Source organism: Mastomys coucha, unplaced genomic scaffold, assembly GCF_008632895.1.
Source record: "Mastomys coucha isolate ucsf_1 unplaced genomic scaffold, UCSF_Mcou_1 pScaffold22, whole genome shotgun sequence".
Lineage (NCBI taxonomy): Eukaryota > Metazoa > Chordata > Mammalia > Rodentia > Muridae > Mastomys > Mastomys coucha.
Window position 1 is genome coordinate 132,079,570 of NW_022196905.1, and position 13,973 is coordinate 132,093,542.

The 13,973-nt window shown below is 34.4% G+C and overlaps 1 protein-coding gene across 1 annotated transcript in view; it reads left to right on the forward strand.

Annotated features, from left to right (window-relative positions):
* Positions 1-13,973, forward strand: part of LOC116104685 (vomeronasal type-2 receptor 116-like) — a 19,806-nt gene that overhangs the window by 1,363 nt on the left and 4,470 nt on the right. The window contains 5 exon segments of the mRNA XM_031391177.1: positions 761-990; positions 7,296-7,587; positions 11,361-11,463; positions 11,466-12,163; positions 13,179-13,409. Coding sequence (XP_031247037.1) covers positions 761-990; positions 7,296-7,587; positions 11,361-11,463; positions 11,466-12,163; positions 13,179-13,409 — 1,554 coding nt within the window.

Consider the following 13,973-nt stretch of genomic DNA (forward strand, 5'->3'; position numbering starts at 1 on the left):
ATAGTGGCTAGCATTATCAATGTGAATTGTCATTCTAAAGAGAATAAACACTTATCTATTTTTAATTCCAAAAAAAAGGAAAAGGGTGAAACTATGTAGATGTTCATGCCAGTGTAAATTTAACTATAGCATATAGTTACATATTGTGTACATGTGCATATTCACCTTGTAATGAGGATCTTCCACTGTAAAATCTGTGTACATAGTGGGAATCCTGGGGAATGCAGAGTACCTCCACTGATCTTTGTATACAAGAACTGACCCTCATTTTCTTGAACACTGTGGGGCACTGTTCTCTATAAATGTAGAGAGACCCTTCCAGCAAGGATCCTTTCTTCACACACCTAATTTTGAATCTTCAGGTATATACTAATTCCATAATATTAAATGGTGTTTATGCCAATAGCTTATGGACACCTGAAAGATAGCCAATCTTTTCCATTTGTGATGGGTACTTTTTATTCTTGTGGTGGAATTTTTTAAGTCTTGGATTTAGATGACATAAAAATACTACAGAATACTACCAGGGACATGAGATGGTCCTCAACCATGTTTATTTAACATGTGTTTGTCACTTTTACAAAAGACCTCAGCTGTGAAGCCTGAAGATACAAGATGATGAAATTTTCTCCAAGGGACTGGAGAAAGCTGTGTTCTAATGACTATGTAGTTCAAAGGACTCCTATGTCTGTAACACTTATAAGCCAACAGAATGGCTCAGACTCTCAACTACTGAATGTGAGCACCTGGATCATGGCAGATTACATTGGTGCTCAAAGAAACCCTCACAATACCCACTTTGTTATTTTTCTTTTTTACCCTCAAACTTCCTATGCTCCTGTGCAAATTGTTCTCCCGTGAGTGTTTTGTCAGTTACTTAGACAATGTATACCAGGATGGAGATATGGTGATTAGTGCATTCTTACCCTTTTATACCTATCAAACCTCCCAACACACTAAAGGGGCAGACAACATAGACCTCAGTACACGGTAAGTCTCTCTTGCCTGAGCTTCCTAACCATATTCTCTAGGGTGAACCTTTAATCCATCTCATTTTTTATTCGCAATAGCTCTTCTTCCATCACAATTAATTTTTTAATCTATTTTCTTCTATTTTTATGAATGTAGTCTGAGAATAAATCATTCTTGAGCCATTTACATCACATTTGTAGCTTTGAGATTTACCACACAGGAGGCCTACTGATGTAACTTAGAATCATATTTTTTTTGGCATAGGTACAGTTTAGTACTTAGAGGTAACAAAACAATGTCCATTCTATAAAGACTTTTCACTGAATGTTTCCCCTGCACATTTCCAATTTTTGGTACAGTTAAGTGAGACTGTGGTGTGTGTGCCACATTTCTCGAGACTACCTACTCCATTTAGTTATTTCAACTCTTTAAAGATCATTATTTCCTTCCAGATGTATTCCCATACCTTGCTGTTACATGATAGATAGTCTAGGGACTATGAGAAGACAACAGTGATATTTAAATTCCCTCCAGTATGTTAATTACACCTATACAGGAACATTCTTTTGAGTCAGCAATGTCGCCACAGAATCAAAGAACTATTTACTAAAAGATGAAACAGACATTCACAAAATTTGAACAGGAGACTTCTGGTGCTGTGAGCAGAGAATATATCACTGAGAGCAGTTATTGCTCCTCCTGTCAGACATAGATGTGTCAGTGTTGCTTATGGCTGCTGTGCACACTAATGAAAAGAGTTATCAGGAAAGAAATGCAACTTACATGCTTAGGATCTCTGATCTTCCCCCAGAACACCTAATTTTTTTCCTGATATATTTGCATTCTCTTTTACTTTCTCATATCTGTTTCCCTCTTACTATCTGTAATTCTGTCAGTGGCATATAGGTGTTATTGTCACTGTGCTACTCTGCTTCTTAAGAGAATGATTAAGTCATTCATTTTAGCCTTGACTGAGCTGTGTTCAATATCTTCACTGTGTGTGTGTGTGTGTGTGTGTGTGTGTGTGTGTCTGAGAGAGAGAGAAACAGAGACACAGAGAGAGACAGAGAGAGTCAGACACAGAAACAGTCACAGAGAGACAGAGACACAGGGAGATAGAGAATGAGATACAGAGATAGAGAGAGACAGGGAGATAGTGAGATAGAAAGATAATTAGAGAAAGAATCTCTGCATCTGTATGTCTGTGTGTTTCAGTGAGGGTGAATGTATGTCACATTTCAAATGAGGACAAATTTATATGATACCCTGATTTCCACCATCTTTGAAACATTATTTACTAATCTATTCAGTGCTTTCTATATATCTGACAAATGAGGTTTGCCTATCCATCTAATCTGCCTGGAGAAATGTTAGGTTACAATACCCTTTTTAAATGACCGCAATTTGGTTGGTTACAGTTATTAAAATTTATGTCCTTACATTTTTGCTACAACAGTTTACCAATTAAGCTGTGTCTGCAACCCTCTATTAATTTTTAATTCGTATCCATGTCCAAACTTTCCCATTTACCCAATACTATATATTTAAATATATTCAGTATATTTGTAAGGACATAAATTCAGCCTATTAATTCTGAATAATGTCATTATATTTACATTTCCAATGTTGACCATGTAGGATTTATTATCTAATCAGTTGGCATGCTATCTCCTGGGGAAGGATACTTTTCTCACTCTCAGCATTCTTTATTTGATTGTACTTAATAGTCTTGGGTTGAGATCTCATCAACTTTCTCCTGTCTTAGTTAGGATGTCTATTTGTGTCATCTATCGTACATTAGATGTACGTATCGTATCATGTTTAGGCAGTTATGAGGTATGGGTTCTGGTCTGAGGCTAGTACTTTAAATTTTTTTCAGTCTAAAATCATTTTTATTATATTGTTCACAAACATATTTTAGCTCCACAAATAGTATATAATTCTTTTTCTTTATATTCAATTTGAAGAACACTGTACTTGCTATAGCGTGCTTTGATCACATTCATCCCCAGTACACTCATCCTCATTCCTAGGCCTAGCATTGCACCTTCCAACTTTGGTCTCCTCTCATCATACTACCACCCCCTTCATCATTCAGAATCCCCTTTCTTAATCCCACCTTTTTCATCTTCTAGGGTTCTTCCCTCCATGTCCTTATGACACTTGTATTAGCCAGAATACATTGTCTTAATCTTCATAAGTCAGCTAGTTTAAAATCCATTCAGTACTGTTTGAAATTGGAGTTGTCCTAGGGTTAGTGTTTTGGTTTTGTATTTGATATTTTTTCAGAAGGGTAACCAGGAGAAGAGATACCACTTGAAATGTAAATAAAGAAAATATGTAATAAAACACATGGAAGACCTTAAAATAAAAGAACCATTTGAAAAATCCATTGCAAAATTGTTATATTTTTATAATTTTTCATTTTGATTTTGGATTGGGTAATTATATTTGTATTTTACAAGAAATTTACTACTGAAATCAAGGGAAGAAATTTCAAGTTTCCCTGCAAAACATTCAATGGGTGTACTTTTTTGAACATACTATTTCTAAATACTGGTTTCCTAAAATAAATTTCCTCATTGTTTTCCTAGGAATTGTTAGTAGTTTAGTGGTTTTTTGAAAGAACTTAATTTTCATTTTTCAATTTTAAAAAAAAATTCATGTTTTTCACTAATTTATTACCACTCCTTTAACAATCTTTCCAGTTGTCTGTGTGTGTGAATGTGTTTGCAAATTTTTGTGTTTGTGAATATATATGTGTGAATTCATCTTGTGATCACCTGTATTTGTGTCATGTTTTTGTGTGTGAAAGTAAATGGGAGTGGGTGTGTATTTGAACAAACTGTAAACTAAAAATAATTTATATATTTTTAAGTAAATTGTATATTTTTTTAAATAAAGGCTGAAATGTTATTAATCTGTGTATAGGATTGATGTTTCAGAGACAAGTAGTAAGATCAGTGCTCTACATAGTTCCACTGTGAACCTGTTTTGTTGGACAGGCTGGGACTATGCTTATCCTTCCTACCAAACCTCAGTACTGGTTCTTTTGTTTAAATTTAATTATTTATTTTATATATATGAGTGCACCAACATTGCTCTCTTCAGACACACCAGAAAGGGTACTGGACTCCATTACATGCAGTTGTGAGCAGCTATGTAGTTGCTGAGAACTGAACTCAGGACCTCTGGAAAGACACTGCTCTTAACCACTTAGTCATTTCTCCATGTCCCAGAGTACTGGTTCTTTTAATAAATATTGATAACTTTCTATTTTACATGTGGTTCTATACTAACACAGTTTTAATCTTCTTCAGATTTAACTAAAATAATTTAGTTTGACTTTCTACATTCTCTTCCACATTTCCTACTTTCAGAGGTTGAAATTCTTGGGTAGTGGGACACACTTTACTGTGGATGAGGATCTTGGAGTTTGGCCAAGATTCAGTGAATGGTCCTATTCACCTATATAGTGGCTGCACTAAATGAACTTTGTTTCTTATGTTGGTGGTCTTGAGGTGATGAGAGGTTGTGGTAGATGACCTGGTAAAAGTTAGAAGGTAGCATTTATCAAAATTCATGGCATGCATGTGTTAAAATTATCCCCAGATTAAACAAACCCAAAAAGCATGTTAAACCTGAGACATGCTTATATAGCCATTCACATGAATATTTCATATTTATCAATACTGCCTATATGTGGGAACAAATAATTGTGCAGTAAACAATAACACTAACTTACCTTTTTTTTCTCCTCTAGTAAATATTCATCATCCATGTGGCTACACTAAAATATTTTCATTTCAAGTATATAATAAGTAAAACATTGTGTACATATATAAAATTTACTTCATTGAGAAAGTGTAATACTTGTCTTCTGTAATTCTGTAATTATCTTCTTTTGCTTGTCTGCCGGCTAAACTACACTTTCAACCGGAGTCATATCAGGAAAGTTAAGTCACTGAAACCCTTCTTTCTTTTTTTTACAACCAAATTATATTGTTTTTATTTGAAGTTTTCTTTACTCTTTAATGTATTTTATCTTGTTATATATGTGTAAACTTTTTTCAGCATGAATATGTATTTATAGTATGGTAACTGTGTACACAGATACAAGGAAAAGGTTTTGTATTTTTGATGTTAGGATTACTGTACAGGAATTTTGACCCAGGTCCTCAAAAAAAGTAACAGTGGTCTTTACTGCCACACCATCTCTGCAACCACAAAATAAACTTTTCTTTTTTCAAAGTATCAAACGTTTGTTTCTCCTGTAAGATAATTTTGTACATGAAAATTGTGAGGATAGAGTAAAAGTATGCATTCTATTGATAGAAGTTTTTAATATTTATATTTATTTTACTGCTTCCATCATTTATCTGAAAAAATGGACATCTGAAACAGTGCAACATGCTGTAGGCAGGGACATGTTTGGAAAGGCCAGGAGCATTGGAAATTCCACACTAAGAATTTCAGATTCAGTAGAGCCTGTGTCCTACCATTACTGATACCTACCTACTTGTAAAATTAAAAGAAATTAGTCATATTAATGGATAAAATGAAAAGGATGGCTTCTTTTATCACACACTCTATTGGCAGTTGGAGTTAATTTGTCAGAGAAATTGGATTAATTCTGGTCATATACACACATAGTACACTTGATCCACTTTAATTTCAAAGTATTGAATGAGCCCAAAGCCCATAGACACACTGAAGAAATTTTACAACTCTTACTTGTTAACGTTAAGTGCTCATAAATCCTTAGAAAGTTTGCATTTTATAATTTTACATTAATTTAGAAATTTGAATAAAGAAAATTCTGCAAGAAATAATCAAGTGAATTAACTCAAATGAAAACCAGGACATTAATCACTCTAAAGGGCCAATAAATGTTTAACAGCTAGTGACTTATAACTTGATTATCAAACATTTTAAACCTTGGGGGTCCATATATTTAATGAGAAAGAAACAAATGAAAATATCAAACCTTGCATCATTAAATGGGAAAGGTATTTACAAGCCAATGTAGTTTTTCTGTAGAGGAAATAATGATAAACCAAAATCTTTATGTTTCATATTGGGTAAATCTAATAAGTAAAACATTGAACAAAAAAGATAGCCATACACACAGGTAAATACAGCATTGTTAATGGCCATGAACGAAAACACACTTAATTTGAAATGAAACAAATTAACATATAAATCCCCACTTGTGCAATGAACAACATACAAAACACAGAATGAGGAAAGAAAACATTTTCTCATGAAGACTCAAACAAGACCATTAAGGTAGAAAAATATTGAAAACTATATAGGGTTTTATATTTTAACATTTCTGATCTAAGCATTTGATATTGACAGACTAACCAGTAGTCTCCTTCCAGAGGTAGATTATGCCTTCTGTAGTCAACAGTTCTTATTTGCCTGTGTTGTATTTTATCTTGCTAAGATATCATGGCTTTTTCTTTTATGTGTTAGTGTGTCAATTTCTTATAATGTTCTGAATAACCGGAAATATTATACAACTGTGCAGATTAAATTTTTTAAATTTAAGCACGTGTGTATAGATATATAGATATAGGAAATAGATGAAAATAAAAAGTAGATAGCAAAGAAATGCTTGTAGGTGAAATAATGTATGGAATTTGAAATACATAAAAATTCATAATTATGAACAAAATGGCCAACTTTCTAAAAAAACAAAGCACAAAACTAAGCATTTAGATCTTAAATGTTATACAATTACATAATATGAAACAGAAACACTGATGCAGACAAAAAGTATGAGGAGCACAAAATGCAGGTCAGAACCCTCAAATCTTTCTAATGTGTATTACTGTCTCCAGTCCTAGAAAGGTCTTGACAAGTATAATCCTGGACAAGAGATTTAAACTATTTTTCTTTCAGTTGGCATTCATTAGGACATCTTAGTATGTATTGGTTCAGTCTGGCCCTCCACAACCTACACATTCCCCATCCCTCAAACCACACAAAATATATTTTTCAGTATTATAACAGATAGACATCTAATGTTAAAGATGAATGTGTAGTGTCTGGTATCATGAAAGGAATACAGACTTCTTCCTCTATGCTCAAATATTTAGAAAGGCATTAGTTCCCATATGAACTGTTAAACATGATGACAACCTGTTCTACTGACACCTGAACAATTTCAGGAAAGAAGATGCAGTTTGAACATTGAAGTTGTATGTGTGTGAGAGTGGAGGTGCATTCATTAAATACATGATAGGAAATATAATCAGATTAAATCCCCAATGGTGATTTGAGATTACTCTGTAATGGTCCTTATGTCTTCTACACAGGATCACCCCAAATAACTACCAATTTGTGATGGCCTTGATTTTTGGCATAGAGGAGATCAACAGAAACCCCATTCTTTTACCTAACATGACACTTGGATATAACATTTACAATGTTGGGTCCATTGAAAAAGAGACAGTACAAAGTTTGCTCATGTGGCTCACAGGGAAGAACAGACTCATTCCAAACTATACCTGCAAAACAGAGGAAATTTCTATGGCTGCAATCACGGGAATAACATGGGAAATTTCTTCCCTAATTGGCATATTTTTGGGTCTTTATAAATATCCACAGGTGAGTTTATATGGATTGGAAGAAAGGAAAATATACTCATTGGATTTCATAGTTTCAGTACTAAGAAAAATCATAATGGGTATGATTCATTTTATTTTTTATGGTTTTATTGCATTATGAGGAGAAAGGTTATATGATTTCAATTTATTTAAATTAGTTAACATTTAAATACATATTTTACATAAATAGAATTAAATCACATTCTTGTTTCTCTTTTGTACACCAACTTCTCCCAGAGACCCCCTTCAATACCTATAACATCTTTGTCATATTCCTTAAAGTTTATAAAATATTATAACAATAAAAATGAGTATTATAAAAGTTGTTTGATATTAAAACAGCCAGTTTAACAGACTTATTAGATACTTGCCTATAGCAATACCGGAAATACATGTTTTTCTCCATATACAATTTAAACAACTCCAAACATATTAACTGTATATTTAAAAATAATACATCACTACTAGTACTTTCTTAAATGAACATAAATATATAAAGTCTTTTTGTTTGTTTGTTTGTTCTGTATTGAGTAGAGTTTAAATTTTTGGCTCTTACTGTGGTACAAGCCCAAAATAAGAACAATTTTTAGACCTTGGATTTCATTGTAACAAGGCTGTACTTCAATGACCCTCACATCACCAAAGGATTTATCTCCATCGTAGCTAAACTGAGAGTTGACAGTTCTGCTGCACCGAGGAATGAATTGTAGGCATGATTTTTGGATACAGACTTCCTGCTATGGTCAAAGTATTTGACTTGAGTGAGTGACTTCATTCTCAGCCCACAGAGAACAGCTTACATTCATTTAAGAAATGGAGTGTGTATTAAGATGGTCTATCCACAAAGTCATTCACCAACTGTTTCAATGAACAATGGTTCTGCTTGGAGGATGGCCCAGCCATTAGGTGTGTGTAAAAATCTGGTTCATTAGCTGTGATAATTTGGAAAAGCATACATCTCAGAGAAAGAGTAACTTTGAACAAGTCCTCTTGTTCAAACTTGATACAAGACTTACAAACATTCAATCTCACTCTTTGTAGTTCTTTACAAGCCACCTCCCAATTTAATTGTCTATGTTTCTTTTAGGTATATAAATACTTTTGAAATATGTAAGCTGTACTGAAAACCATAGTATAGTGTAAAAACATGAAATAAACAATACTACTAATAGAGAGGCTAAGCTAGTAGAAGCAAGATCTCAAGACCATTATGTTGTACACAGCAAGACACTGTCACGAACAAACAAGCTGAAGGTGTATATGGATTGTACAATATTTGACCTATGTCTCCAATTATCCAATTAGAGAGACCATTGGATGACAATCAACAAAATTCTAATCCTCATATTTTTGGATTTCAATCAATTAGGATATGTTGGTTATATTAATTTTCATATTAAGATATTAAGAAAAAGTAATTGTTACTTCCTGTTGTTTTTTTGCATTTTGTTTTATTTGCTGATTTTTTTTTGTTGTATATTAGGTTTGTGTGGGTTTGTGGAAAAATTACTTTCTTGCTTCTTCTAGGGTGTAGTTTTGCTCCTTATGTTGCTGTTTTCCATCTATTATCCTTTATAAAGATGTATTTGTGGAAAGATATTGTGTAAATTTTGTTTTGGAATAGAATATCTTGTTTTTTCCATCTATGGTAATCGAGAGTTTTGCTGGGTATAGTAGTCTGGGCTGGCATTTGTATTCTTGTAGGGTCTGTATGACATCTGCCCAGGATCTTCTAGCTTTCATAGTCTCTGGTGAGAACGCTGGTGTAATTCTGATAGGCCTGCCTTTATATGTTACTTAACCTCTTGCCCTTACTGCTTTTAAAATTCTTTCTTCATTTAGTGCATTTGGTGTTTTTATTATTATGTGATGGGAGGAATTTCTTTTCTGGTCCAGTTTATTTGGAGTTCTGTAGGCTTCTTGTATATTCATGGGCATCTCTTTCTTTATGTTAGGGAAGTTTTCTTCTATAATTTTGTGAAAGATATTTACTGGCCCATTACCTTGGGAGTCTTCACTCTCTTCTATACCTATTATCCTTAGATTTGGTTTTCTGATTGCATCCTGGACTTCCTGAATGTTCTGAGTTAGAAGCTTTTTGCTTTTTGCATTTTCTTTGACTGTTGTGTCAATATTTTCCATAGTGTCTTCTGCCCCTGAGATTCTCTCTTCTATCTCTTGTATTCTGTTGGTGATGCTTGCATCTGTCACTCGTGATTTCTTTCCTAGCTTTTGTATCTCCAGGGTTGTCTCTCTTTCTGATTTCTTTATTGTTTCTATTTCCATTTTTAGATTCTGGATGGTTTTGCTCATTTCCTTCACCTGTTTAATTGTGTTTTCTTGTAGTTCTTTAAAGAAATTTTTGTGTTTCCTCTTGAAGGACTTCTAGCTGTTTACCTGTGTTCTCCTGTATTTCTTTGAGGGTGCTATTTATGTCTTTCTTAAAGTCCTGTATCATCACCATGAGAAGTGTTTTTATGTCTGAATCTTTGCTTTCCAGTTTGATGGTGTATACAGGACTTGCTATAGTGGGAGTATTGGGTTCTGATGACACCATGTAACTTTGTTTTGTGTTGCTTATATTTTTAGGCTTGCCCACCACCATCTGGTTATCTTTAGAACTACCTGCCCTTGCTAAACCTGACTGGAGCCTGTCCTTCCTCTGATTCTGGTTGTGTCAGAACTTCTAAGAGTCATGGTATCTGTGTCATCCTATGATTCCTGGATTCTGTGATCCTGGGTTAGTTAGATCACCTGGAAGTGGAGCTTCCTGTAGGTGTTTTAGGACCACAGAGTTTGTGCCCAAGGACTGCTCAGGGCACCAGTCAGCCAAGAAGCAACCTGAGGCACAGGGTTTGCAGTGTTCCTGTGTGCCTGGTCCTGCTGGTCCCAGTTATTCCCGGTGTTGGGACAGATGTCATGTTCTCCTCACCTCTGATCCTGGGCCTATTATAGTGCCTGGTAGTGGAGCTTCCTCTTGATGTTGTGGGACTGGCTGCAGAGTTTATGCCCAAGGTCTGCTCAGGGCACTGGCCTACTCAGACAGATGGAAAGCAACCCAAGCAACTGGGCTGGTGGAGTTCTTGTTTGCCTGGTCCCACTGGTCCCAGTTACTCCTGGTGTTGTCATTTTTGTATGATTCAAAATAGCAATATTTTACTGGAAGATGGCCCAAGAGTCTAGAATGGTTTCTGTGTAATCAAAAGGATGAAAATTCACATGCCAGCCTCAAACATATCCTCATGGTAGCAAAGCAGACACACTATAATCCCTGTGGCTTCTTATCTTATAACCAGGTCAAACAACATGAATCCCAGGGATGAAGAGAGGCCCTACCTCAAGAAGAATATGGGGAAAAATGTAGAGAACACTTGATGCCCTTTTTTAGCCTTCACATGCATACATATGGTGTATGGACTGTAGAAAGCTGTGCACACACACTTTTATGCACACAAACAATGTCAATTGACTGAGTGTCCAAACATTCATTCAAAATATAGTTTTATGCTACATTCTTTGTAACTTATTACTATATTTATTTATTACTCCTGTTTGAAATATACATAGAGGACTCAAGATATACACATGTGTCTACAATTGAATTGACTATTTAAACTCTTTTTTATGAATCACATCCCAGTACTTTAAGTTTGACTTTAAGTTGATTTTAAAAATAAATTTGGCATCCTAAACTTTAAGTTACTGTTTTATATGCAATGATTCTGGGATTTTCAGTTTCCTCATTAATGTCTATCCCTGTTTTCAATTTTACAGCTGAGCATTGGACCTTTTGAGCCATGTAAGAAAAACTCTGTGAAGTTTCCTTTTTTGTATCAGATGGCTGCCAAAGAATCTTCTTTGGCATTAGGCATGGTCTCATTGTCCATTTCAGATGGAATTGGGTGGGGCTGATCATCTCAGAGGATGAGAATCATGTTAACTTTGTCACAGACTTGATCCCAGAAATGGAAAGAAATACAGTCTGTCTAGCCTTCATGGAATTTATCCCAGTTTCTTCCTTGAAAGTCACGGGACGTATTTTTGAATACCCTACTCAGATTTTGAGAAACCCAGGAAAAGTTGTTATCATTTATGCTAATACTGACTCTTCTTTAGGTGTGCTGTTTAAAATATGGCAATATATGCTTCCATGGAGAATATGGGTCACCACTTCACAATGGGAAATCCTTACTTCTATGAGACATTTCATTCTTGATTCATTCCATGGGACTCTCATCTTTTCACAACACCATCATGAGGTTTCTAGTTTTAAAGAGTTTGTAAATACAGTGAACCCTTCCAAATACCCCGATGACATTTTCCTTGCAAGACTGTGGGAGATGTACTTTGATTGTGAAATATCTAACATTAACTATAAATCATTAAAAAATTGTTCATCTAGAGGTACATTGGGATTGTTACCTTCATACCACTTTGACATAGACATAAGCATTGGCAGTTACCATGCATACAATGCTGTATATGCTGTGGTCTACACCATTCACAAGATGCTTATTCAAGAAGTAGATGTAAGAGGAATAAGAAATGGAGGAAGAATGAAATTTCCCCCCTTGAAGGTAATGTTTTTTTTTTTTTCATCCTGTATAGTGTTACCAATGTAACTTCTTAAAAATGGCCCACAGGTACCATAAACAAACACAATAGGGTTCTTTATAGAAGACCAGTTTTCTAGACTATTTTATTGACTGGAAGGAAAATCTGTACCTGGGTGAAATTCACAATCAACTTGCCAATCTCATAGAAATAAACACCTAGGAACTAAAGGTTTTGTTAAAGGTTCTGTCTGTTTCCTTCCCTTCTAAGGTACTCAACAGTAAGACCTGGATCTCTTCTTACCTTGTCTTATATATGAAAAAGAGTGACATGTTATTTTAATGTTCTAAAGACTGTACAGTACCACTAAGTCAAATATTCTTAAAAACTCTCATGAATCTGTGTCAAATATAGATACTTTCTTAGGTTTGTTTCATTTGTTCTCATAAAATATGTAGAAGGCCAAATATGGAAATGGAATATTTTGCTCCTAATAAGTCATTATAGACCAGTATCAGGAGGGACTCAGTTTGACATAATTTTAAGGAAGCTTTCCACATGAATTTTCATGTTCAAGAACAAGTAGTTATGATCAAACTATTCCTCAATTGCCTCAATTCAGTGTATTCAGTCCAGGCACAGATTATGATATGAGCCTGCTAAAACTCAGAATGGGTATACACATCTCAGTTAACCCAAGTTACAAAGCTCTTAGATATGCTCAGAGTCCAATTTATCCTAGACTCTGATAACTCAAAACCAGATGCCTATAGACAATCAGTCTCATATCATAAGCTTTGCTCATCAGTGCTGAAAATCAGTAGGATGCATGAAGAATATGAAATGTATTTCAGTACTCTGTTAACATACTATTATTGTACTTATGATGCTAACTCAAAGTACGTGTACATATTTTTCAAACATTTGTGTGCAATGTTATTTCATTTTGGGGGGGTTCAATGAAAATACAAATGTGAAATAGATCAGACCTTCTCTTAACAATAAAAATTACCATTATGAATCATAAATCTCCGTCAGCTGAACTCCATACTGAAGAACACTAAATTCTTGAATCCTGGTGGAGATCCAATAACTTTGAATCCTTCAAATAAATTGCATGTAGATTATGATATTCTGAACCCCTGGGATTTCCCACAAGGTCTTGCATATAAAGTGAAAGTAGGAACATTTTTTCCACATTTTCTGCCTGGTCAACAATTGTCAATTTCTAAGGACAGGATAGAGTGGAGCATAGGAAAGGAACAAGAGGTGAGTGGAATCTTACACTATTCTGTAACAACACAATTAAAAACCATGAAAAAAAACCCTTTGGTGAGCCTCATGCCTCCTCATAAATTAAAAGATGACTTCACTGCCAAAGTTACAAACTTACTTTCCAGGTTCCTATATTTTTCATGTGTTTATTATTGCAAAGAATCACTAATTTCCTACCAATGTTAAGCATGATTCTAAAACTATGTATATCTATATATACATATGTATATGAATATAATGTTCATAAGCTAATTGATAGTGTGTATTTATAGGCACATATAAGCATGCATAATATCAAATGTATTATAACCCAATGCTGTCATATAACTAATTTACTATGTTAATTCTTTTTTTTTTTTATGGTCCTGGAGGGTGGGGGAGCATTTTTATTCAAACCACCACAATCAGGATGATAAATGAATTCTTTTTTTTTCTTTAAGATATTTTCTTTATTTACATGTAAATTTCTCCATTCCCAGTTTCCCCTGAAAAAAAACAAAGAAACAAACAAAAACAACAAAAACAAACCCCTGTTCCCTCCCACTTCCCCATGCCTGC